Source organism: Suricata suricatta, chromosome 9, assembly GCF_006229205.1.
Source record: "Suricata suricatta isolate VVHF042 chromosome 9, meerkat_22Aug2017_6uvM2_HiC, whole genome shotgun sequence".
Lineage (NCBI taxonomy): Eukaryota > Metazoa > Chordata > Mammalia > Carnivora > Herpestidae > Suricata > Suricata suricatta.
Window position 1 is genome coordinate 61,981,294 of NC_043708.1, and position 27,384 is coordinate 62,008,677.

Sequence of the window (27,384 nt, forward strand, 5' to 3'; positions counted from 1 at the left end):
ATAAAGCTCCTTCATATCTCTCATAAAGGTATTGTGAAGCTTTAATTGATTTGTGTTGGTAAAAACCCTTGGTTACCGTCATGGAAAATAATTGAATTAAGCATCAAAATATAAATGTACAACTTTTCTTATTGTTTTTATGTTTGTTTTTCTTTACAACAACCATTGCAGGGTGCCACCTACTCTAACACATGGTTAAACGAGGGAAGACACTGAACTCAGGGGTTTGCATAGGTGCTGATTTAATGTGAAATTACAGAATCTACAGAGGTGTTTTAAAAAACCTGTATAGCTATCTCTATATCCTGGATAATATTGTAAATACCACCTTCCCACTCATTAAGGAATACTAATGACTCACGCAAGTTGAATTCAAGGATATAAATCTCTGGGTTTATTTGTATACTTTCTTTATGGTAAGGAAGATATTCTTTGCCTTCTTTTGAAAAGAATAACTTAATATTAACTCAGCACCACATTAAGGAAATACAATAAAAAATATAAATGAAAATATCGATCAGGAGGACAATGTAGAGATTGTCGTCCGGGACACAGAGTAACTCAGGGTTTGTTTGAGAGACATCCAAACAACAGGCGCTATCTAGAGTAGCAGACACTGCACAAGGCACAGCAGTGACTCCGTAACTGTCCTTAGGTATCACTGGTGATCCATGCACACTAAGTCTTCAGTAACTGTTAGCCAAGACTACTCATTTCACAAGTCAGAGTGTGACTGTGACTTAAGCCTCATTGAGCAGATCTGGAGAGCATAGTCCCTCACTATTTGCAAAGCAGGAATAAAGAAGATATTCCTATGTTATCTCAATCCGACCCAATATAATTAGACACAATAGTAGAGAAAACCCACAACAAAGGGGAGGATGGGGTTCATGTTTTGCATGAGATTGTTACTATGAGGCAGGTACACGTACGTGCAATTCATTATGATCAGCTGTAAATAGTTCTGCAACTTAGGAAGGCTAGCATACAGTAGTCACAAGCTACATGTGGCAATTTACATTTAAATGTAAGTTAATTCAAATTAAAAATTCATTTCTTCAGTTGCTCTGGCCACATTTCAAGTGCTCAGCAGATACTTGTGGTGAGTGGCTCCCACGTTGGACAGTGCAACCTTGAATATTCCATTCTTACAGAAAGTTCTAGCAGACAGGGTTGAGCTAGAATGAGGCTGAGGCCCACAAAGGGATGCTAAGGCAGGAACTCTGTAACAGGGACTTGAGAATGAGGAGTGCGCATTGGTTACAAAGAGGCCATGCTGCTCAACTCCTGAAGAGAAGAAAGGCCCCCCACTCATACTCTCCTAGCCTGGCTTTCAATAAATAGCCTAGAGTTAAAGCACTTTTTATGTCCCCATGCCCTCTGGGACCTCAAAAACTAAATGTGTGTTTTCCATAAAATATTAAATCAAGAAAAATTAAGACAGCACACTTAATGTGAAATAAAGTTCATATACTCCTGTTTAAACACAGATTAGAATTTCTGTCAGAACAATGCCAGTGAAAAGTTGACATTCTAATTAATACAATTTACATTATAAAGCACTGAATATCTTTATCTTGCTATTATGAAATGCCCTCTTTTAAAAAAAAATCAAGGCTCTACTCAACAGGGAATTGAGTACCAAGGGCAATATTTAAAAACCCATGTACAAGAGAGGTGGTTGGGGTCACTGGCATTTTTACACACCATCAACCCAGGCCTCCGAAAATGGAACCAACACACTCATCCTCTTACACAGTTTTGTCATCTTTTATCACCCACAAAGCTATTTTCATGCAGCAATAGGATTTTGAGGCTGTTTTACTTGCAATGATATAAAACATACTGCAAAACATAAACACCAAAAGACTAAAACATCCTCTCTTTCATTCCCCTCTTTTCCCCTCTCACCTCCCTCTCTGTCATTCTCTCCTTTAACATCACAGGGAACAGTCTGGAACCCTGTGAACTCACGCACAGGGAGGACTCCCACACAATGTTTATTCAATCCAAATTCTGAGTGTGTAAGAGGGGCAGAAAATCAACCCCACAGTTGGGTACCCAAGGAGTCGTGTTCATTGCCTTTGTCAATTTTATCCTATCGGTGAAAGGAATAAAGATGAGATCCTTAAAGCTTGAATTTTCATTTCCTACGACAACGTGCTTTTTCTTCATGCTTTATCACACTCCGCTACTTGGTTTCCACCCCTTCATAATTGATATCGGCCATTTGAAGCATTCAGTAAAAATCTCATGAGGTTCATCAAATGTCCCCCAGTCTATAATTCTTGCTTCTAACATATTCAGAAGCATATTCATCCAAGTAGTTTCCACTTCCCCTCCATGGTTCTCCCTGTGCACAGGGACGGGTGTAATGACAGTTGTATTAATCATATGCTGAAAAACCCACATAGCAGCAAAAATGATGGAGATCATCGTTTTAAATATTTTATTAAAATAACCCAGTGTAGAACAGATAATGTAGACCCTCTTGATAATGAGAGGTTCATTAATTTTACAAGAATTCTAGAAAGCTTAGAATGGTCATCAAAATTATCTCTTTCATTTATTTATTTTTTAAGAAGAGGAAAACCTTCAATCGTGGCTTTAGGGAACAAGGGTCTAGTAGATTTTCTAAGGTATTTTTAAGTTAATTACTTGCCTTCCTGGAAAAAGTTTTGAAAAAAATAGCTGGAAATGAGGAGGATTTAGATTTCATAGTATATTGAAATGCCTGTAAATTTTCAGCTTCTGCAGTTTACCCCATTAAAACTTGGTTTCATTAGCATATAATGACTTCTGATAAATAAAAATGATACTCCCCATAAACAAACAAGCAATGCATTAAAATCCTCCCATTACTAACGGCAAAAGCAACACAGTCTTGCCTACCAAGTGTGTCTCCAGGTACAGTTTAAGGCCATCCGTTTCTGCTTTAGGGGGTGTCCAATTCTCAGTGGTTTCCATGGCTTCGTTTAACCATTGAATGAATTCATCCAGCTTGTTTACAAACCCCTTGTGACAGAAAAGGGAAGGGGAAAAAAGGACAAGAAAAGCATATTAGTTGGTCATTTCTTTACAATTTTAAAAATTCCAAACATCACCGATGCTAAAAATTGATACCAGTGGACTCCCATTCTGGTTCCACACTGTAGGAGGAATTTCCATGATTCACAGCACTGAAATCTATCAAAATGGAAAGAAATTGCGCATGATTCCCTCTCAGTTTTTCCCTAGGAACATTTTTTTTTCTGAGAAATTTCTATTGGATTGTCAGATGTCTTCGTAAAGATGTCTTCAAAATATCAAAACATTTTTGGTGTCTGACAAGTGCCCCCAAACCAAAAAATCAGGTCAGGCCTGCTAGGAACATTTGCTGGCTTTGGGGGATAAAAGCATTCCCGTAAAGATGGTGTTCTTTACTCAGAAGCCTGTGGAGTTAAGTTGCCTTAACTGAACTACAAATCTATTTTTAAATCACGTAAGTGTTTAAAGGGATTTGGATGAGTTCTACTGACAGCCCACTGCCTGTGCCTGAGCCTGGGTTCTAAGAGGCAAGGAAGGGTAGAGGAGGTGGGCTCAGTGAACAGAAACATAAACACCTGACTGGGTGTGTCCTGCACATAAAGAAATATTCTTGGCTAGGAAGCACAAATCACAGTAATCTTGCAATTTTTCAAATAGTGGTTGTAAAAATTTATTGACCATTTAAAAGAACACATCTGTAGAAACAGAAAATATTTTGAAAAAATGAAAGCCCAGCTATGAACCTGAGGGAAAGAAATGGGGCTGGGCGCCTGTTTCTTGTGGTTAGGTAAACAGCACCACCTGGAGGTCAAAAGGAGCAAGGACCGGCTTTTACATTTGTACTCACTGAAATGGCTTGGAGAACTATTTCTCCTATTAAACTTAACCCGTTTTTCAGATTTGCCTTTCGATTAATTTGGGTTAATAATTTTAATGCTTAACTTAGGATATCCTGAGACTGAGTTAAGAATAGGTGAAAATCCATTTTATCATGCTTCTCAGAAGCTAGGCTTTGGTTTTTTTTCTTTTTCTTTTCTTTTTAAAGTTTATTTCTTTTTGAGAGAAAGAGACAGAATATAAGTAGGGGATGAGCCGAGAGAGAGGGAGGCACAAAATCCGAAGCAGGCTCCAGGCTCTGAGCTGTCAGCACAGAGTCCAGCGTGTGCGCGAACTCAGAACTGGAGAGATCATGACCTAGGCTGAAAGTCAGCCATTTAATTGAGCCACCCAGATGCCCCGAAGTTAGGCTTTGTTATTAAGGTTTCTCTTAAATAATAGTTTGAGATTTATAACCCTTTAATTCCAGAAGTTGATTAGCCTCAAAATGATTGTTAGAAAACGAGAAAATGGATTGGAGAAGGGTTGTAAAGAGGAAGATAGGCAAGTAACACTCAGAAACACATTCCTGTCTGTCAAAGGGGAATAGAGCAGGGCTGTGGCCATCGGGACACAGGGAGTCCATCAGATGGTCCCATGATGCTCTGGTAATGCTATCAGCCTGTGCGGAGCTCAGCCAATCATCCCACATGCTTGCTAGTGTATCCCATGTCTCGAAAAGCTACCCAAAGCTTGCCCTATTTTATCCCTATTGTGCCAAGATCAAATGATAATCACACTCATCCTTTTGAAAATCTACCCTAATCAAGTTGTTTTGGTAAAGCCAATAAAAAAATATCATATTGGAGTCATCTTAATTAGAAGCTAAGGCCTATGCATTTGCAATTAATTGGCCGAGCTGGGAACTAGAAGGTAGTTTAACATGCCTCATGTCCTAGCCTCCAACCCCAAATTAATGACCTCACTGAGACTCTTTGATCATCACTCAGCAGTGTTTCTTCCAGGTGAGGTGAAAACCTGTGCGACAGGAATGGTTTCACAAATGTCACACAGCGCATTCCCTACCAAATGCATTTTTGTGATGGTCCACCCAAATCATCCTATTCTCTAATTTTCTCATATTGTGTCTCATTATAAATGGTAGGAATCTATGCCAAGTAATTCCTTTTGTCCTTTCTCATAGATTGAGGGTATCAGTTTGTCTTCTCTTTCTCCTTTTCTACATTTCCATAAATTTGAGAGTTGCTTTGTTTTTCATTTCCTCCCAATACTTGAGACTTTTAACACAGATGTTCCTTTAAGCTCCCTTTTTTCAGTCGAGCCTCCCACTGATTTTAAACACCACTCCCCAAATCCCCCTTTCTGGTAGAATTGCCTACAACTCAGAATACATAAGAAATTCTTTGTCTTTTTTAAATTTTGTTAATGTTTATTTATTTTTGATAGAGAGGGAGAGACAGAGCACGAGCAGGGGAATGTCAGAGAGAGAGGGAAATACAGAATCTGAAACAGGCTCCAGGCTCTGAGCTAGCTGTCAGCACAGAGCCCAACGTGGGGCTTGAACCCACGAACCGCAAGATCATAACCTGAGCCAAAGCTGGACGCTTAACTGTCTGAGCCACCCAGGCACCTCAAGAAATTCTTATCTTACTTGATGTTTACCATAGATGTGTACAGTAAATCTGTGAGCAGAAACAATGGTAGAGTGTATTAGAACTGATGCCCAACTTCCTCATGCTCTCATAATTAAATTCTATGAAAAATTAAGATATTCTTTGGTGACCAAATGGACTTACAGACACATCTACAGAGCCTCATCAGAATACCAGAGTCTAGATGGTTGATAATTGCAAGATGAAATAGTACTTTATATCATTAAATAGTATTTACTATTGAATTTGGACTTGAGTTGTTTTATCTGAAAATTGGTTTTGGGAGAACATTAAGTCAGGAAGGAAATTATTTTGGAAAGAACTGATTAAATCCAATAAGAAAAATAGTAAAAGATGCTATTTGAAATATGACCAGTTATATACTATTCATTATCTTCTCTTCTTCCAAAAAACAAGCAAACAAAACAATGTGTGTGTGTGTGTGTGTGTGTGTGTGTGTGTGTGTGTGATTGCATGGGTACTTCATCACAAAAGGTTGGTCTTAGCCAAAGAGTATTAAACAATGTGTGACAGATTTCCTAACGGAGGCATGATTATAGAGTTAGCTGAAATCCATGAGATGCAGATTAGGCAAACTCACGGGACCAGGTGAAACTTCCTGGATGATCTCTCTGCATAGCCTAGTCAGACAGCAAAACCAAGGCTGTCTGATACAGAGGAAACAGACCACTTTCGAGCTTCCCTCTGGGTTTCCTCTGAATTATATTCCTACCTCACCAATTTTCATTTGTTGCACATTTTCTCAACTCTTCTTGCCAGTGCTAAAAAGTTTCATCCATCACAATAGAAACCCAGGGAATCCCTGCAATCTTATAATAAAAAGCTAAACACTCCTCCCTCTGAGGGAGCTCTGGGCTTTTCACCTCCCCTCCTGCTAATATATGCAGCCACAAAAATATAAACAGAAATCATAAAGGCAGATGAAGGTGGAGTCCATTCAGTTCTTGATACCTTTGTCACTTGCTGTTTACCCATCTCTCCCAGCCTCTTTGTGTGTGTGCTTTTCCAGTGTGCTGCGTAACGGACAGTACACTGCGTACTACACCCATATCATGAAATGCTCCTCTAAGAAAAACCAACTAAGTGCCACTCAGCATATCGAACCAGGCACGCAATGTGCAGGAGGATTCACATTTGGATGTATTTAGTGAATATTTGATGCTAATTTTGAGAAGCTCTGTAGAGTCCTTGTGGTGTGAATAAAGGGAAATGAGGTTGCATATAAAATCACAGAGGAAAATAAAATTTTTATTTATTTTATCATGAGGATCAAATCCTAGTATAACAAATACTGGGCATTCATTCACTTTTTTTAACTAGTATTTATTAATTGCCTACTATGTGCAAACCACATCTCTGGACATTATTGAGAATAAAAAGATAAATAATATTGAGGCAAAAATTTCAGCAGGACATAAAACATGAGTAAGCAGTAGCCTACTCAATTCAAGTAATTTTAATAGTTAAAAATTTTTTACCATCAATAAAGAGTCAAAACACTCTCCTGGATGTTTCTGGGAAATGTATTCTTCCTGTATCAGAATTCTGTCTGTATCCAAACCTATTTTTATTATGTGACACACCTGTGTTTGTTTCTCTAATATTCTGACTTCACACTTACTTACTCTGAGAACCCAAAATGACTATAAAATCCAGATTTTCTTCGTGACACAATCCAACGCTGCCACCACACTACATAAAAGCACATCTTAGGCACATTCAACTCACTGCTGCAGGCTGAATTACAAACCTCCAAGAGGCCGCATTTTAGCCCTCATTGTTCAAACTCCTATTGATGTATCTTATCTGCTTTGTCTTCTCTCTCCTGTCTCTTTCTACCACGAGTGTCCTTACGGTCCGTTTCCATTACCCTTCTCTGCCTCCTGACACGCTCTCCAGGAGAGCACTGAGTGTGACTCAGTCCACAAGCTCCAGTCCTCCCAGCCCACCTCCTAAATGATATCCTTTTATATAGGTCCCTTGGCATATTCATATCTGACACATGTTTTGAGAGTCTGTATACTCTTCACTAGAGCCAGGCCAGGATTCCACACCCAGAAGAAACCCTGGCCATCCAACATGAGAGAAGACAGAAAGCAATAGCCTTGTGACCACCAGTTGACAGCACCCTTCCGACTGTCAAATCATGTGCATTTTTTAAAAAAATGTATTTATTTTTGAGAGAGAGAGTGGGAGAGGGGCAGAGAGAGAGGGAGACACAGAATTAAAGAAGACTCCAGGCTTTGAGCTGTCAGCACAGAGCCCTATATGGGGCTCACACTCACAAACGGTGAGATCAGAACTGAGCCCAAGTCCCCAAGTCGGACACTTAACCAAATGAGCCACCCTGGTGCCCCATGCATTTTAAAAGCTCCTTAATGGAGTGCTTCTTAAATACCTTACTTTTAAACTTTCTAAAGCACCAATCTTTTTAAAGACTAAGCCCGACAGTCAAAGTGCATGCAAATGTACACTCTCAGGTTAGTAAAAAAAAAATAATAATAATTTGCTAGAACCCTCAGCTATTTACCTTTGAAGATCATAATCACAAGGAACATTTACACTCACGTCTTGCACATAGCTACACCCTCATGACAGGTTAAGAAGGCCCATTATGGGGGCGCCTGGTGGCTCAGTCAGCTGAGCATCAACTTCAGCTCAGGTCATGATGTCACAGTTCATGGGCTCAAGCCTGCTTCAGATTCTGTGTCTCCTTCTCTCTTTGCCCCTCCCCCATTCATAATCTCTCTCTCTCTCTCTCTCTCTTTCAAAAGTAAATAAACATTAAAAAATGTTTTTAAAGAATGCCAACTATTTCCTTTATGTTCCTGTTTCTCTCTACAACAAACCTAGTGTGGTCAAACACATACTGTGGAGGGGACTGCTGCTGTCCTCCAGCAAGCCTGCCTGTGGAGCAGGAAGAGAAAGGGCAAGCCTTCACGGCGCCAGCTATGGGACCAGAGGATAGCAATACGGTATAAAACGAGACACAGTCTCGGCCTTACGGTGTTGTAAACCTAGGGGGTAAATTTTTTTTATAGAATTGCATGATTTGTAGACCAAATTGAAATTGAAACCTGTTTCTCTAAAAGGAGAAAGGGGGACATATACAACAGAAAGGTGTTACAAGTCTGGGAAGTGGCTCTGATTCTGGTCATTTTACAGATGAGGAAACCAAGGGTCATATAAGGTGAGCGACTCGCCAATGGCAGAGTTGGGTCCTGAACCCATATCTCACTCCAAAGTCTGTTTCTCTCACCCTACCACACTGACCTCTAGCAATAGTATTCTCAGGGACACGTCACGGGACCCAGATGAAAGACAAGGAACAATTCTTCCCAGGCTCACAGTCTTGGCGCAGAGGCAAAATTCGCTAAGTTCTCAGTCCTTCCTCCTTTACATTCACTATTTTCCGTTAATTTTTCTGAAAGGAGATCTTGAATGAGGCTAGATGCTTAACAAGGAACACACATCTTTTGTTTGTTTGCAAACAAAAATCACTGTAAATTTCACTTGTAACTCATAGAAAATTTCAACCAAAAATGCAAGGCAGTTACATGCTGGAATTAGCCCATTCTACCAGTGCCTCAATTACAGATGAGTTTGACTCACTCTAATCATGAGAAGATTGCACTTGTTCCTAGGAGTTCAGCCAATGACCTCAACTGCTAATTTCTTTTTGTTGTTTGTTGTTTTAATGTGTGTATATATGTATATGTGTGTACCCCCAGAAGGACTCTCATTTCTCAGTGGACAAACGAATCAAGCATGGTGTCTGACCTCATCTAGATCAAAATAGCTGCCTTCAGACAGGGGCCAGCTGCAGAACACCACAAAAGGAAACCATTTTCACTCTATTTATGAAAAAGTTGTTCAGTCTCTATTCTTGAATCTTGTAAATTTTATTAAGAAGTATTTACCCTTTTCTTAGTATTCTAAGATTCAAAGATTCACTGAATGATCTCATCTGAACAATGCTAGCTGAAACAATTTGTAATCCTCAAACTGCTCCCACTGTGTGCCAAGACCTTTTAAAAGTATTTTATATATATTAGATTGTTTGAGTTTCATCAAGACCTTGTGAGGTAGGTAGTACTGTGGCTTGTTTTACAGGTGAGAAGACTGAGGCCCTGAGAGGTGAAGCCTGGCCAGCTCATATGGCTAGCAGGTGGTGGATTCAGAACCTGAATCAGAGAACCTCACTGGCACCACAGGAAATCATGAAAGGCTAACTGATCTGACAATTCGTCTGAGTCCCTGGCAGAAATTGGAAGTTAAAAAACATTTAAATGAGGATTAATCCTCAGGGGCAGAAGAGGTTATATTAAAAGAGAAGAAAAACCATCCCCATCATGAACCAGTATGGATATTATTAAGAGAACAGTTGCTACAACCAGACAAAACTGAATCTGATTCCAGGCTCCATCTACCTCTTACTACCCACATAAACCAAATGAGCTACCTAATGTCTCTGAACCTCAATTTCCTCATCTGTAAAATACCTATCTTGGGTTTACATGAGGATTTCAAGAAAGTGTATATATTTTAAGGCCTGAGGTAAAACTAGGGCTTGATAAATGATTTTTAAAACCCATTCCTGGGGTGCCTGGGTGGCTCAGTCGGTTAAGCATCCAGCTTCGGCTCAGGACATGATCTCACGGTTCATGGGTTCAAGCCCCACGTTGGGCTCTGTGCTGACAGCTAGCTCAGAGCCTGGAGCCGGTTTCAGATTCTGTATCTCCCTCTCTCTCTGACCCTCCCCTGCTTGTGCTGTCTCTCTCTGTCTCTCAAAAATAAATAAAAAACAGAAACAATTTTAAATAAAAAAATTAAAACCATTCTTAATTAACAAGCTCTGATTTGACCTTTTATCTCATTCACTCAAAAAGTTTTTGATTATTCACTAAGTGTGCATCACGGTGCTGGGCCACAGGGGAGACAGATCAGAAAAGCCCCCGCACAGCCAGGAGATGAGAGGGAACAGTGACTGCTCTGGGCACGCAGAGGAGGGAGTTGTGACTCCAGGTTAGTATGGATTCTTCTGTCTCCTTCTTCCACCAGCAGGTCTGAAGGGGATCACATTTCTCCATTACTCACTAAGAGTTTAAGAATAATCTGGCTTACTTTTTTAAAACAGGCCACATGCTTTGGAGCCAATCTTTACATTAGAAATGGCTACTAGTGAGTAATTGCAATCCTCTCAGCCTACCCACAAGGAAGCATTATTTAGGTTCTGATAGATAATTGGTAAACTGAGTACTCCATTTAGAAGCAAAAATATGCATTGAGATTTTATATGTACATCTACCAAAGTCTATATTTAGTCTTCCTTTCTGGTTAATTCATATATACATAGTTCCTATATGAAACGTCTAATTCAGATTTTTAAACAATAGTACTCAAATGCAATTTACCTTTCCTTTCCAATTTACTTTTCCTTCTTCTTTTTTTTTTTTTTTTTCCAGGACTGGGGAAGGAAAGCTAATCTATGTATTTAATATGCTATCCAAAACCAAGAGGCTCAAGATAAAATGCCAAGGGGTTAAAAGAGATGCTTTGGATTCTACCACCTCACACATTTACCAATGTTCCTACCCACAAAATCCAACACAGTGTAAGTAATTGACAGAAGGGAGGGTATGGTGTGTGCTTTTGGAAAAAAGATTGAAGAGAAAATGAAATGGTTTAAGGAAGTTTTAACTCTGATGCCACAAGAAAACTCAAACACTGAAATGTTTTATGAAATATTTAAGCTTCTTTTCTAAAGGTTGAATGGCATGTCTTTAGAATATAAAAATATTCTTGATAAAATTATCCCAGAATAAAGTAAAAGGCTGTCAGTTGGAAAGAGAGAGAGAAAAAAAGGCATGGAATGGTATTATCTAAAACTGACCAGGTGGGAAGTTCTATTCTGAACTCAGTGTCACATAGAAGAGATAAATTTAGCTGAATAATCATCTTCAAATACATTGACAATAGTTTCTGGAAAAAGAAGAGCCCAGAAAGATGCCTGATTCTCACAATGTGAAAAAATTTCCTCCAACAAATCCAGAGTTTGAGTTCAGTTGCTGCCTACTGCTTTATAAAAAGAAGTAATCAGCACATTTAAGGGCAAAACAAGATCGAAATGCATTATCATCAAAATCTAATAAAAACACAAATGAATAAAGGAATTGGAAATAGACTGGAACTAATAACAGGTTAATATTAATTGAGCACTTACTATGTGCCAGGAGCTTATTTAGTTCAAACAACCCTATGCTATAGATTCCCACATCTCTATTTTATAGAGGAGAAAGCTGAAATATAGACATGCTCAAGTGCTTGCACAAGCATGAACACTTTCAGGGGAGTGAAGTTAGAGATTTTCCCATGGAGTCTGGCTGCCTCAAAGCTTTGCTTACTTCCTCTAAGGGAGATCTTGGGTCAAGACCCCAATTCCCAGGAGGCACTGAATGAGAAAGTCAGGTCATCTTTATCTGCCTCTAAATCCTCAAGAGGACCTGAGATGTTCATACCTTAGAATTTAGGATTATGATAGTTGAATGTTTTATGGGTTTTTTATATCTTATGTTATAAATAACAATTCTTCACATCTGGATGACTGTCTACCAGCTATTCTTCTAAAAGCCTATGTAGTCATTGAGTCTTTATGAATTTCCCTATTGTACAAATGAAGAGGCTGAAGCATAGAGGAGATGCAATTTATTCAAGGTCACAGAGCACTATAGATAGATATTAAGTAGTTTTGTTCCAGAGCCCAATCTCTGAGCAACTACATCACACTGCCTTTCTGACCAGATTTACTTCCTTGAGGTTCACAGAGAGAAAACAAAGCACAAGAGCACCCAGTGTGGTCCATTTTTACTCCCCAAGCCTTTGTGTGAACCCCAGCCTGAGCCACAAAGCTTCAGCCATGCCTGTTACAGCCACCTCTGTTTAAGGTAAGTCCCCACTTTCTGTGCTCTTTCCACTCTCCCCTTTCTTCTCTCCTTCTTGACCACTGTTTCTCTTTTGCCTTTTTCTTCTCTTTTCTCTTCTCTTAGTCACTTCCTTCTCTTGGTCTCCACTCCTCTCACCTTTCTTTTTCTCCCCTACCTTCTTCTCTTCTTTTTCCCTGCTCATTTCTTCTCTCTTTTTTCTAGAGCTTTAAGTCTCCCCTGACCTAATTAACTGGACCTAACTAGCCACTTTTAATAAACATTTCCCAACATGTCCATAAAGTTTTGGTGAAAGGGGCTGCTCCTTGACACTAAAGTGCAGAGCTGAAAATGTTGTTATAATCCTGTGTTTAGATTAGGTCTAAATACTTTCTGATTAGTACTACTTCCTTGCAAATCAATATCTGGAACAAGAATGCAGGTGGCTAGATGAGAGTGTTTGTAAAATGCTAAGATCATTCAAAGGATTACCAGAAATTGTAGAGTTGTTATTTATCCAAATATTCTCAATTTTCCTTAGGAAACATATATTTCTTTAGTAATGAAAAGGTTATTATTTTTAGGGAAAAATGTAATTATCACACTGAGTGAGCAAGAAAATATCCAACTTTACTAAATGGGGTAAGAATGTTGTAAGTGATATATCCAATAAGAGGTTAATATACAAAATATATAAAGAGCTTATACAACTAAACACCAAAAAATACAAATAATATGATTTAAAAATGGGCAGAGAACCTAAATAGACATTTTCCCAAAGAAGATATACATATGGTCAACAACATGTGAAAAGATGCTCAACATCACTAGTCATCAGAGAAATGCAAATCAAACCACAATGAGATATCACTTCACTTCAGTCAGAAAGGCTAGAATCAAAAAGACAAGAAATGACAAATATTGGTGAAAATGTGGAAAAAAAGGGAACCCTAATGGTAGGAATGCAAATTTGTGAAACCATTATGGAAAACAATGACGTTTCCTTTAAAAATTAAAATTAGAAATACCATGTGATCCAGTATATCCACCAGTGGGTATTTACCTAAAGGGGAAAAAAAAATACTACTTCAAAAAGATATATGTGCACTTCTATGTTTATTTGTTTTTTGCAGCATGATTTATAATAGCCAAGATATGGAAACAACCCAAGTGTCTTTTGATAGGTGAATGGATAAAGAAGATGTGGTATAAATGTGTGCATTTGAGAATATTGCTCAGCCATAAAAAAAGAAGATCTTGCCAATTGTGACAACATGGATGGATGTGGGGAGCATTATGCTAAGCAAAATAAGTCAGAGAAAGACAAATACCATATGATTTCATGCATATGTAAAATAAAAAAATAAAAAGCTGAAGCAGACCCATAAATATAGAGAATGCGCTGGTAGTGGGTAGAGGGAAGTGGGTAGAGGATTGGCAAAATGGGTGAAGGATAGTGAGAAATACAGGTTTCTAGTTACAGAATGAATAAGACAAAGGAATAAAAGGAACAGCACAAGAAATCTAGTCAATAGTATTGTAATAGTGTTGTATGGTGACAGGTGGTAGTTACATTTGCAGTGAGCATAGCATAATTTACAGAGCTGTTGAATCACAATTTTGTACACCTGAAACTAATGTAACATTGTCAACTATACTTGAATTAAAAAAAAAAAACAAGTCATGGAGACAAAAAGTACAGCATAGGGAATATAGTCTATATTATTGTAAAAACGTTGTATGGTGACAATGGTGGCTACACTTAGCATTGAGTAGTCATGTACAGGATTGTTGAAAAACTATATTGTATACCTGCAACTAATACTTGTATGTCAATTATACTTCAATAATAAATTTTTAAAAAGAAGAAAATAGCCAACTTTCTGCCAGAGAACTTCAGGGTGGCAAATCAGTAAAGGATAGAAATTTAGCGACTGCACTATCATTAGATCCAGGACAGAAAATAGTATTATCTAAATACATATGCTTGGAAAGGAGAAAAGTTTACATGCAGCTCAGAAACACAGATCTAGTCTTCAAAAGGCCCTTAGGACTCATCTAGTTCAATGCTCCCCATTTTACAGGTAAGGAAACTGAGGCTCAGTATTTGATTTATAATACACAATGAGTAGAAGCCAAGTCAGAAAAACTCAGGCGTTGTGTATTCAATATACAGTTCAAATTTCAAAGTTTTCAGAGACATTCTTTGGCCAAAATTTCTAGAGCTCAGAAAGAAAAAAAAAAGGGACAGAACTAGAGCTTTTAAAATTAATGCAAAATTTCAGACTACTATTGGCTTAATTATGTATTACCACCTATATTGGGTAGCATTGGGCCAGCTTAAGTAATGATTAAAGTGTCTTTTTTGTTCAAACCCTAAGTGTATGTACATACACACACACATGTATACACATGTATGTATTAGGTCTTTTATTCCAAAACTATTTAGTGAAAGTTTACTATGTAGGGCCTGGAACTCACATATAAATGACCCAGACGCCTCTCTTACAGAATTCAGAGTGTGATGTGTGATAATGTAGATTAACAGTTCTCAAACTTTTAGAACTCATTTAGACTATTAAGAATTATTAAGGGCCCCAAAGAGCTTTTGTTTCTATGGGTTCATAACTATCAATATTCATTTTAGAAGTTAAGAAAGTTAATTTATAATAACAATAATAATCTATTATATGCATATTAACATAGTACGTTGTTATGAAAAATAACTTTTCAGAAACAGTGAAGAGTGGCATGATGTTAGCTGTCTGCAAATCTTGGCCTATGGAAGACACAGAAAGACACAGAAATCTGGCCAATGGAAGACAGCTGGACTCCACTTCCACTTCTGCACTTCATCTACTGAAATATCATAGGTCACATAGCCTCTGGAAAACTCCATTGTACAGAGAAAGAGAGTGAACAGAAAAACATCATTTTGGTATCAGTATGAAAATAGTTGACCCTGTGGACCCCCTGAAGGATCTTGGGAGCCCTAGAGGCACCTGGATCATAGCCTAGGAGCCTCTGTTATAGATCATCCCAGTGTTCAGGAGTCAATGGAAAGGTATTTAACCCAGTCTTGGGGCATCAAGAAGGGCTTCTAGGAGGAAATCACAAGTAAGCTGAGCCATGCAGGATAAATGTAATTGATTCAGAAAATATAAATAAATAAAAAGGTACTGGGAGGAGCAGAGAAGAACATTCCTGGCAGATAAAGTCTGAGAGAGAACAGCTCATCTGAGAATTCTGTGTAGCTGAGAATGGCTAACACTCTGGAGGCAAATAGGGAAAAACTGAGAAATGAGATTGGAGGGCTTGACTAGGACCCAGATGACACATAACACACTTGGAGTTTAGACTTTATCCTGAGGACAATGAGGTGGTCACCAGATTTGTGAAGCCAGGGAGTGAGATAATCTGGTTGGCATCTTAAAAGACTCGTCTAGCTGCAGTGTAGAGAGTGGATGGCTGAGGACACGGCTGAGATCAGAGAAGCCCGTTAAAAGGCTGCATGAAATACAACATGAAGTGGTCGGTGAGGGCTGGACCAAGGCAGCAGCACTGGGCAGCAGGAAAGGTGTCAAGCTACACAGAAAAACAAGTTAAAATGGACAGGACCAATTGGATGTGAAGGATTAGAAATTCGTTAGAATCCAAAATAATTACCAACTTAATTTTAGTTGGAGGTACCATTCTCCAAAAGAAGCAATAAGAAATTTAGAAAAAAGAAACAGCTTGCAGGCAGGTGAAGAACACAGTATTAGAGATGATGAGTTTGCTCCCTGAACTCCATTTAGGTGTGGAGCAAGATCCAGTTTAGAGAAAGTAACATACACGTGGCCCTGGAGACCATGAGCATTGATGAGAAACCTGGGAACAGTGTGTTGGGGCATATCCACCATGCCTTCCACAGCATGAGGCCCCAGAAGGCAATGCACTCAACATGCGTCACTCCAGTCCCTCATTCTGTGTCTGTTTCAGTGATTCTTGACACTGGCTTTGTCTTAAAATCAACTGTGAAACTCTTTAAACATACGCCAAATTCAGAGAAGGAGAATCTGCTTCAAAGTCTCTCGGGGCTACAATGATAAAGCCGACAGCTGTGGGGCACTAGGAACATTTTAGTGCTAATCTCTGAAAAAATAGTACTTGCTGTCCCTTTGTGACAAGCTGCAAGATCTGGTATAACCAGGAGATGGGATGTTCTCATAGGGAGTACTTTGGATGGAGGGAGACAGGTTCTAGCTGTAAAAGGAGGGCACTGCGCTGAACAATTCTTCATGCCTTTCTGACCATTTGCATCTGTGGCTCTTGCATAAAGAGCATCCTTTAAAGCTATATATGCTCAGATGATTCACCTTCTCTCTTCTAGTAGGACAGGAAACTGACCTTGGTGACTTTCACATCCTCCCAATATCTCCCAGTCCATTCACCATGCCTGTCCTTCATTCGACATCAAGCCCAAATGTCCCTTTCCCAACAAATCATCCCAACCTATTACTGCCTTTCCAAGACACTTTCCTAATCTTTCCATCTTTAGCAATCAGAGCTTTGAGGATAATTCTAAACCTACTGGAGACCCTTCCTTTTTCTTCCTGTAACACATTGTAATGGCCCTCCCTTTGGTTAAAGAGTGCTGTGGGAATTATTATTTATAAGCACATAATTATAAATAAATATTATAAATATGTATAAATACAAATTATAAATAAGTAAGTACATATTATTTATAAGGTTGTTGTGTGACAATATTATAATCTAGCAGCTTGTTTGTATTTGTCTGAACACACATTTGTAGCATAAATTCCCCTACATAAACTTCCTAAAATGTCAAGAAGTGCATTAACTAAAATTATTGGGCCAATTAGAGAAGAATTATCTCTAATACAATATAAGAATCATCTGTCAAGACAGGAGGCCCAGAGTCTCATGGAGAAGAGAAGTGCAAAACTCCAGGGCAACCAGCACAGCTCCCAGGAGGAAGGAGAAGTGGCCTTAAGCATTGTGGGTGGGGGGGCTTCATAATGACCGAAGTGGCTGGCGGTGAGAGGAGAAAACAGAGTGGTGACATCTGATCCCAAAAGTCTGAGTGTGATGGTGGGCTTAGAGAAGCCAGTACACCATGAAGTAGCCACTAAGGGCTGGACCAAGACACAGCAGCAAATCTGGAAGTTACAGACAGAATGACATACACACAGGAAGCTGCTAAGGCCTGACCACTGCCCTCACATAATAGTAATAATAACAATAGCAACTGCAGGAGCGAACGTTTATCGAACGTTTACGACACAGCAGGTACTCATTTCAGCTCTTTGCACATCTTCATGCATTTGCCAGCCACCACTCCCATGTGGAAGATAACACTTTTAACCCTACTTTGCAGAGGAGGAAACTGGAATGAGGCCATATCACTTACTGAAGACAACATAATATTCTCAGCCACCACCCAGCCACCATCTAGCGCCACAGAAGCTCCCCCACCTGTTAATACAGGTGGCTCCAGAAACCTTTTCCTGTCAGCTGCGCCTTTTCCTTTGCCACAGAGTTCTGCCTACTACTCTGCTGTATATTCATCTTTCTGGCATCTTGAAAAAGGCTACTGTTCTGGGAGTTCTTTCCAGCTATATTTTGCTCATATAAAAGTGTCTCTAGAAAGAAGAATGGGCACAGTATAATTTTTCACGAGCCCTGTATCATACGGAGAAGGCCCCAGTTGACTGTGGCATACACCAAACAATATAAAACCAAAGATGTAGAGAGGATAGGATAAGTAAAAGGGCTTTAGTGAGATTTTATTTTAGATGGGTATAAATAGTCTTCTTTACACTACAGGAAATTTAAAAAGTTTTGGTTAATTCAACTTGTCAGCTTTATTTTTATAAAGTAATGGGCTCCAGTAGGAAGAAAGAGGAAGAGTACTAGGCTGTAATTGTGACAATTACAATTTCTTTCTCTCTGTCTGCCTATCACTGTCCTTCTCTCTCCTACAAGTACATACACATACACACCTTTCAAGTGAGTAGTGCTGACGTCTCCAGACAAAACAGAAATATAAGAGCACCACCTCTAAGTGATACCTCTCTGGTTTATCTTAAAATCATTAAAAAAGAAAATACCAACAGCTTCCTTTTTTCCTGGATAAGTAACGAAGGCAAATGGTAAAGCCACTGGCTTCCTAAAAAGTAATGCACAAGTCCGCATCAAAACGATAGACGGAAAGTATATGGGCCTGGTCTTCCAGGCACCCTCTTTCCTGGGTAAAGCTGCTTACTTGCCATGCAAACTTCAGGCCAGTCATCTTCATATAGTAAAATCCACAGCCTCAGACATAGTCTGACATCATGAGTGACCTTGACATAGAACCCACCCTCTTGGAATGACTTTCCCCCACATGGTCTGAACAGAGCACAAAAGCAGTGCTGACAGGTAATTTTAAGACATCACAATGGCAAGTCCGCCAAGGTGAATGTTTCCTATCTGCTTCATTTAGCTTACCTGATTTCCTATAATTTCAGGCTAATCCATATCTAATTTCTACTGGGTTACTCTGTTCACTGTCACCACTGTCCCTGGTCTCGTGGCATCTTATGAACTCTAATCAGGTCCTAAATATCTCTAGGGTGTCTGGTTCTTGTCATATTACAGTGCTAGGAATGCAGCCTGAATGGCGTTATACCTTCAGGCTCACTGATGTCACAGCCTCACATTCATGTACCAGGAGGATCTTGTAAGGAGAATTTACCCAGAATCCCATGGAACAGAAAGCCAACCATGTTGATTGAAGTGATATATTCCACTGTGTATCTTACTGAGAAATGGCTGCTTAGTTATTACCTCACAATTGCATAAAATTTCGAAACTACAAAGTGTATTAGAGATCATTTAATTCCTTCTTTATTAATGTCTACTTTTTTAAAACTTAGGCTTAAGAGGTTAAATTTCCAAGGTAAAAATGCTACTTAGGGGCAGAATTAAGATTCTTATTCGGGGAACACCTGGGTGGTTCAGTCAGATGAGCATCCAACTCAATTTCGGCTCAGGTCATGATCCCAGAGTCTTGGGATCAAGTCCTGCCTAAGGCTCTGTACTGAGCCTGAATCCTGCTTGGGGTTATCTCTCTCTCCCCGTCTCTCCCCTCCTCACCCTCTCTCACATGCTCTCTCAAGTAAAATAAGTCTTTTAAAGATCTTACTGAAGCTGCTGCTGCTTCACTGAATTCACAAGTGAAGTCTCACTAATGGTAAGACTAGTACAGTGAGCCTTTGTTCCCTGTAATTTCATATAACGATCTGTGCGATGGAATGACAATTAATATTCCATTTTAAAGACTAAGAGACTTAAACAGTAAACTTTTTATGATTTATCCAAGTTTTCATACCTAAAAAGGTGGGGGGTTATATAAACTGAGCTCAAAGTTCATGCCCTCAACTCCTTTACCCTTGAGTAAATGACCTTATCTTTATGCTTCTCTATCCTCATTGGTAAAATGGGGATACAATAGAAGAGTGCATCAGAGAGGGATTTTTCTCTTGATAACTAAATGTGATGATGGGTTACATGGATGAACCTCTTAGGACCTAGCCTGACACATCTGTAAGCAGGCCATAAATGTCAAGGTTTGGTTTGGTTTTGTAAATTGTTATCTTTCCAAAGCATCCTACTAGCAATACAGGGTCATGATTTTAGGCTTAAAGATAAAGAAGAATTCACTATAATTCTAAGAATTATTTTAGTTGAATTAAAAAATGTAACACTCTTGATTTTCATCATTACAGAAATGCTTCCTGTGGTTAGGCATTTTCATTATCTTTATATAAGATATTATTTAGTCAGAGCCTCTCCATACTAAGAAAATAACAAAGAACTATTTTCATTTAATGCTTGCAACTATAAACAAAAAGAACTGCACCTCTTCCTTTTATATATCAGAAGCCAAAAACCAGATGCAGTGACTAGATCTAGCCTCATGGTGGTGCTAAATCATCATGATAAAGCCTCCAGAACCATGCAAGGCTCTGCAGAAAGCAAAGTGATGCAGGCCTGAAATTCCTAACATATTAGCCAGGAAGGAATTTGCTTTGGATCCCTATGGTTCTTTGCTAGCAACCTTGAGTAATGACCTTGGCATACTATCTCAACAAGTCCATTAGCAATGTTAATTCACAGGCTTTTCCTGGCATTTTCCTGGCAATACACAAAAGCTTATTATGTTTTAAAAAGTGTAGCCTTATCTTTAAAAATGTTAGGCTGACTTAGAATTCTCAGTTTGGATTGGGGCAACTGAGTTTACATATAAGATAACATTTACCTTTGCCCCATTCACGCACTGTGTATCTTAATTTCATGTCCCTTGGAATCATTTGTTAAACTCCTAACATCTCTCAGCCCTCAAAATCAGGTTGAAATCTCAATTCTTTTGACCCCTTTTTCTCCACTCCCTTATTTTTAAAAAGCCAAAAATTTTTTATTGATGTCCTTTACAACATCTCCCACTTCTATGTCTTTATTTCCCCAGTTGGCTTTCCCAGCTGCAGGATCTTGCCACACAGGGTCCACATCATAGCACAACAATCACTTGGAGCTGCCCAGTGGCTACTCTTTAGGCATGGCTAACCCTCCAGTTGTTCAGTTTCCATCGCTCCCCATTTACACCTAGCTGAGTGACTCATTTATGTTATTTGTCTGAACTCTTAGAAGCATTTTAGTTTGTAGCTCCTGGTCTAGAGGATAAAGTTCAAACCAAAAGATACATTTACTCACTGAACCACTCCCTCATTCATTTATTCATACATTCATTGGACAGGTATTTATTTTTGTATTTGCACTATGCAAACACTTGGAATTCAAAGTCCATCACACTTTTTCCCTATAGCAAACTCTGTTCTAACCAGCAGTCGGTTAAGAAACATCTGCTCCCCAATGTTCATAGTCTAGAGGCTCATTTCCCAAACTCCTTTGCAGTTAGGTGATGCTATATGACAAAGTCTAGGTTAATGGGATGTGAACAGACATAGTATATGCAACTGCCAGGTCGTATCTGTGAGAAGAAAGCTGGCTGTTCACTTCCCTCTTCTGGTGAGCTGGAATGCAGATGGAATTGGTGAGCCACAGAGGAGCAATAGGGAGAAGGTACCTGGATCTCTACGTGGCCTCTTTCCTGGACTGTATGTCTACCTCTTGTTATTTACAAGGGAAAATTAGTTCGATCTTATTAAACTTTGGGGTCTCCTTGTTTATAGCAGTTTAGCATATACTCCACAACACCAAGCATCTCTCTACTCTTTACCAAATACATCTTAAACATTCTTGCCCTCAACCCTGGCTTATGCCAAAATTGCAGTCATTAACCTTCCATCGCCTCATCTCTATCTAAATTCTACTCACCATTTAAGACCCAGCTTCAGGACTTTCAAATCTTCCAATTTTAATTATAAATCTAAGCCTGTCCAATTCTTTAAGAATCTTTTTCCTTGATATTTAAACTATATTCTTATTTTCTTTATTCTTGAATCTAAACAATTCCTCAAATCTCTAGGTACATATTTCTAAGACTAAGAAAGGAAGCAAATTCAAGCTTGAATAGTCATGAAAAGCCAACTCAAAGTGCTCTCATGTCTGGAATCTGAGAATCTCTAGGGCAATATTAAAGGGAGTAAGTAGAAGATACTCTTGGTGAAAGAAATTAAAAAGAAACAAAAAGTAAAGAAAAAGTAATGAGAGAGAAGATGTAAGGAAGAGAAGGAAATCAGAGACAAGAGGAAAACTAACAACTGAAAGAAAAAATAATCATAAAGGAAATGCACATACAAAATGAATGCCAGTGAAAAACAGTGGAATCCAATAACTTTAAAATACTCCTTACCCAGTGCTCTTAGGAGATCATCATCAACACCTAAAAACAGACTACCACTCTACCAACTCTAGGAAAACTGGCATATGGGTTGGTATGAAAGAAATAGCAAAAGTGGGTGAGAATCCAATTTGTGGCAGACCTTGATTATAGGCTACTCTTGGGGGTGAAAAAGAAAGATAACGCTGTATTTCAAATGAGACTTATTCAAATATCAAATCAAATAAATAATTTCCAGATGAAGCTTTTTAAATAGAGTGACTCCAAGTGTGTGTATGTGTGTGTGTTTTTAAAACAAATCCCAGAAGATGATTTGGCTCTAGCTATGAAGCTGTATCCTATCTTACAAGAAAGTCTGGGGTGAGATTCTTAAAGCATGAGAGGTAATCACACTGAGATAAAATAAGGGAGAACTAAAAGACCTAAAACTATAAAACTCCTATAAAAAACATAAAGGAAACTCTTCATGACATTGAACTTGGCAATGATTTCTTGGCTATAACACCAAAAGCACAGGAAACAAAAGCAAAAACAAATGGGAATACAGCATACTTAAAAAATTTTGGTTCATCAAAGGACTCATTCAAGAGAATAGAAAGGCAAACTACAGAATGGAAGAAAATCTTTTCAATCATATATATAATAAGGTTAATATCCACAATACATGAAGAACTCTTACAGTTCAACAACAAAACATCAAATAATCCAATTAAAAATGGGCAAAGTATTTGAATACTCCTCTAGAGATGATACACAAATGACCAACAAGCATATGAAAAGATGCCTCAACATTACTAATCATCAGAGAAATGCAAGTCAAAACCACATTGAAATGTCATCTCACACCCATTAGGATGGCTACTATTAAAAAAGAAAAACAGAAAATAACAAATGTTGGCAAGGATGTGGAGAAAATGGAACTCTTGTTCACTATTGGTGTATTTATAAATGGATCATCTGCTATGGAAAATGGTATAGAGGTTCCTCAAGCATTAAAAATAGAACTACCACATAATCCACCAAGCCCATTTCTGGATATATACCCACAAGAACTGAGAGCTGAGTCTCAGAGAGGTTTCTCCACACCCGTGCTCATAACAGGGCTATCCACAATAGCCCATGGGTGGAATCAAGCCAAATATCCATCCACAGATGAACAAAAAGACAAAATATAGTGTAGACACACAATGGATTATTATTCAGCCTTAAAAAGTAAGTAGATCCTATTATATGCTACAACATGGATGAACATAGAGGATATCATGCTACATGAAATAAATCAGTCACAAAAAGACAAATATTATATAATCCACTTATATGAGGTATCTAAAATTCTTAGAAACAGAAAGTAGAATGTGGTTACTGGGGCTAGGGGAGAGGGAGGAAAGAGAAGTTTCTGTTTAGTGGGTAGTGTTTCAGATTTGCAAGATGAAAAAGTTCTGGAGATTTGTTTCACAACAGTGTGAATATACTTAACATTAATGAATTGTACACTTCACAACAGTTAAAATGGCAGACTTTATGCTATGTCCTTTTCATCACAGTGGAGAAAAGGAAAGGAAAAGAAGAAAACTCAGGACAGCATGCTATTTCTTTAATGACTGCCATCATCAGCGTGGTATCACTGACGCATCAACATATAGTCAAAATGAGGATAAAAGATAGGACAGCTTCTATACTGACCCATTTTATCTCTTGGAAAAAGAAATCAGTGCCAGGGTAATCCCAGGACCACATCTCTTCTACATTCAAGTTGCTCTGGCATCACTAACCAGCTCCCAGCTCCATATCTAGGCAGCAGCAAGGGTGGCTGCCTTGGTACTGCTACCACAGACTTGACTGCAATTTTAAATAGCCTTGTCATGAAATGTAAGCACTCAGCTAAGTATTCGCTGCACTCAATCTGAAATAACTCATGTGCAAAGACCTCTTTAGCTGGTACCAAAGAAGTTCATTTTTATTAATCAGTTATAGATGTCTGAGATAAGATGCTAACAACAGTCGGGTCACTGAACTCTAGCTGAGATGCCAAAATCTGGAATTTGAAGACACTGGTTGCTGGAGAGAAAGGGGATTAGCTATGTCATGTATCTATCAACTTGGTACCAATGAGTTCAGCCTAATGGAGTGACATCTTCCAGGGTGAGTTTTGAGAACTTAGTGTGAGCAGAAGCCTGTGATGTGAGAAGTGGACTTTGCACTATAACCCACAGGAGAGAGCTCCTGCAATGCCTCCGTGAGATGGCATCACACTCTACTGCATTCACTCAGGCCTCCTACAAATTATATAGCTGTTAATCTGGTGTCAATAATTGCTCACCTTCAACAAGTGACTACTCATTAGGCAGTTTATTTCTATTCAGGTCATGAGGAAGAAGTCACACTATTTATTTACGAATCTAGTAGTGGTTTGTGGGTTTTCTGAATAGATGTGATTACTGTTTAACTCCCCTGGCATTAGACTATATCTGTAGGAAAAAACCGGGTCAGTTTTGGCATCTCAGCTGGAATCCCAGCTCTTATACCAACAGCAATATGACCCGGGGCAAGTCATTAGCCTTGGAGCTTCAGATCTGTCATAAGTGAAACAAGACCAATAACAGCTCTTCCAGGTTGTCATACACATTAAATGAAAGAACCTATATCGGAACCTGGCATATAGTAGAAGGTGATAAGAAATCATTTCCCTTCTTTCTTCCTTACTCTAGAGCTGGGCTCGGCAATTTTTTTTGAACACTTCTTGAATGTTTTGCAATAAATGAATCTGGTTCAATAACTTGACTCATTTTTTCACCTTTCATATTAGGCCTTGAGAAGCTCCTACTGAAGGTGAATACTCAGACCTGAGATGCTCAATTACTTCATCCACACAACAGGTTCTGGAAAGATCAGCCATGTTTGAGCAAAATCCCCTCAGCTCCCACTGAGAGATTGGGAAAGGGACATTGCTTAGGAACTCACAGAGTTAGTTAACAGAGAAATTTTGATTTGTGAAGAAAAATGGGCTGCAACTTGTTTCTTAGGTTTTAAAATATCGCTTAATAAATATGTTTGTATTTGCTTATATATGTGTAAAGTACTTCTTAAAGGACACCTTTGATGGGAACTCAAGATGGAGAACAAGGATGAAGAAAGTTTTTCACTAGATATTTTGTTTTTGAGAGAGAGAGAGAGCGCCAGGGAGGGGCAGAGAGAGAGGTGAAAGAGAAAATCCAAAGCAGGCTCCACACTCTCAGTGCAGAGCCTGATGAGGGCTCATTGATCCCACAAACCATGAGATCATGACTTGAGCTGAAATCAAGAGTCGGACACTTAACCAACTGAGCCACCCTGATACCCTATACTAGAAATTTTTAAACATCTGTTTTTAAGACATGTGAATACACTATCTATTGTAAAAATTTAATTTTCCTACAGAATAAAAAAACAAATAAAAAAGAAAATTTTCACATTCACAAAACCAGCCCACTTTAAATGTGAGGGATGGGGCACAACAGGAACCTAAAAGGCATCTGTGACTCTGTCACTAGGGTGTGATCCCAGGCATTCCATCACAGCTCCATAAAGTCCCTAGTCTGTTAGTGGCTTTTAGGGGTGTTCCACCTTGTGTTCTGCATGACTTAGAAAGGAGGCAGGAAAACTCGGGATGGGAAGGGAGGAAGAAACACACCACTCTATTTGGTAGGGGTGGAATCTGAAGCAGGATGTGTTCTTCAGTATTTTATAACTTTTTGTATCAGGCCAGAATTCTCCCCATGGAGTCGCACAGTTCCTCCCTTTTTGTTCCAGTGTGTGCTGCATTTACACACTCTTCCTGGCCACCTCAATCTCTCTCATTCCTCAGTCTTTTCTTTCTGCCTTCAAATAAGCTTTTTTTTTTTTTTTAATGGAACTTTTATTTGACTTTGCTTTCAACTATCATCCTTTGCCTTGTATTGCTTTCTCAACCTAGTTCCTTGAGCTATTAGGAATGATTCTCTCACTTCTTAATCATCTGTGTTCCAGCTTCTACCTCCACGCTTTCATTGAGTCCATTATTCTCAAAGGTCCTCCTCATTCACTGTCTCAACCAAATCTAAAGGTTTTTTTTGTGTGTGTGTGTTCTTATTCTTCTCAATCTCCCTTTTGCAGAGAACAAAGCTAATGTGCACCTTACATTCTTTCTCCCTCCATTTACTTAACACACAAGAATCCTCTCTGTCCCTTCCTGGTCCCTACAGATGGGCCTCTCTTTTGCTCCCGCCTCATAAATGGGCAACAACATCAGTCTCAGTTATGCCCACTCTTCTCTTCTCCATCTATCCTGCTCTCAGGGAATTCATCTATTCTCAAGACTTCATCTAGTGAGAAGAGTAAAGCACATGGGACTTGAACACTTGCTCATGAAAGTGATTTCATCTCTCTGAACTCAGATTCATCCACTCTAAAATGAAAACTCAATAAAAGCAAATTGTTAAAATGATTCAATCTAAAAACATAAGAAAATATAAAATGAGGATTCATTCATTTATTCAACAGTTTTCACTGAGCCACTTACTATGTACCAGGCACTGTTATAAGTTCCTTATAATCATTAGCATGCCAAACAGATAAATATTCCTTCCCTTGCAGACCTCCCATTCAAGCAAGGAAAATAGTAAAATTAAAAAACATACTAATGAAGTTGCTTTTACAACACCAAAGACTTAATCATTCATTTCCTACATAAAAGGTAGCTACTTCTTTGCATGGACCTCAAGCATATTGTAGTATAGAGGTGGAATTTAAGGAAAGGTATTAAGCAGGCTGTGTTTAGCTTATGGGCAAGTAATAAATTGTATCATTTATCTTGAATGTATCATAGATAAGCTGCTATATAACGATTGCCACTTCAGGTAGCTGTGAAATTAGGTGATTAACTAGTTGTTACTCAATCTTCTAATTTCTGTATAAGTCTAATTACATGAAACAGAAGTTGGTGTTTTGATTTTTTACTTTGCTTTTCTGTTTTGAGTGTCATTGTAACTACTGTATTGTAAATGATGGAAAATAATTGCATATGTTAAAAAAATATGAAACTTTATAAAGTAAAAAAAAT

At 38.7% G+C, this 27,384-nt stretch overlaps 1 protein-coding gene across 2 annotated transcripts in view; it reads right to left on the bottom strand.

The window, feature by feature from the left end:
- AKAP6 (A-kinase anchoring protein 6) overlaps positions 1-27,384 on the bottom strand; it is a 481,813-nt gene that overhangs the window by 240,299 nt on the left and 214,130 nt on the right. For both annotated transcript variants that reach the window (XM_029951555.1, XM_029951556.1), the window contains one exon: positions 2,893-3,015. In XM_029951555.1, the coding sequence (XP_029807415.1) occupies positions 2,893-3,015 (123 nt within the window). The remainder of the gene's footprint in view (positions 1-2,892; positions 3,016-27,384) is intronic.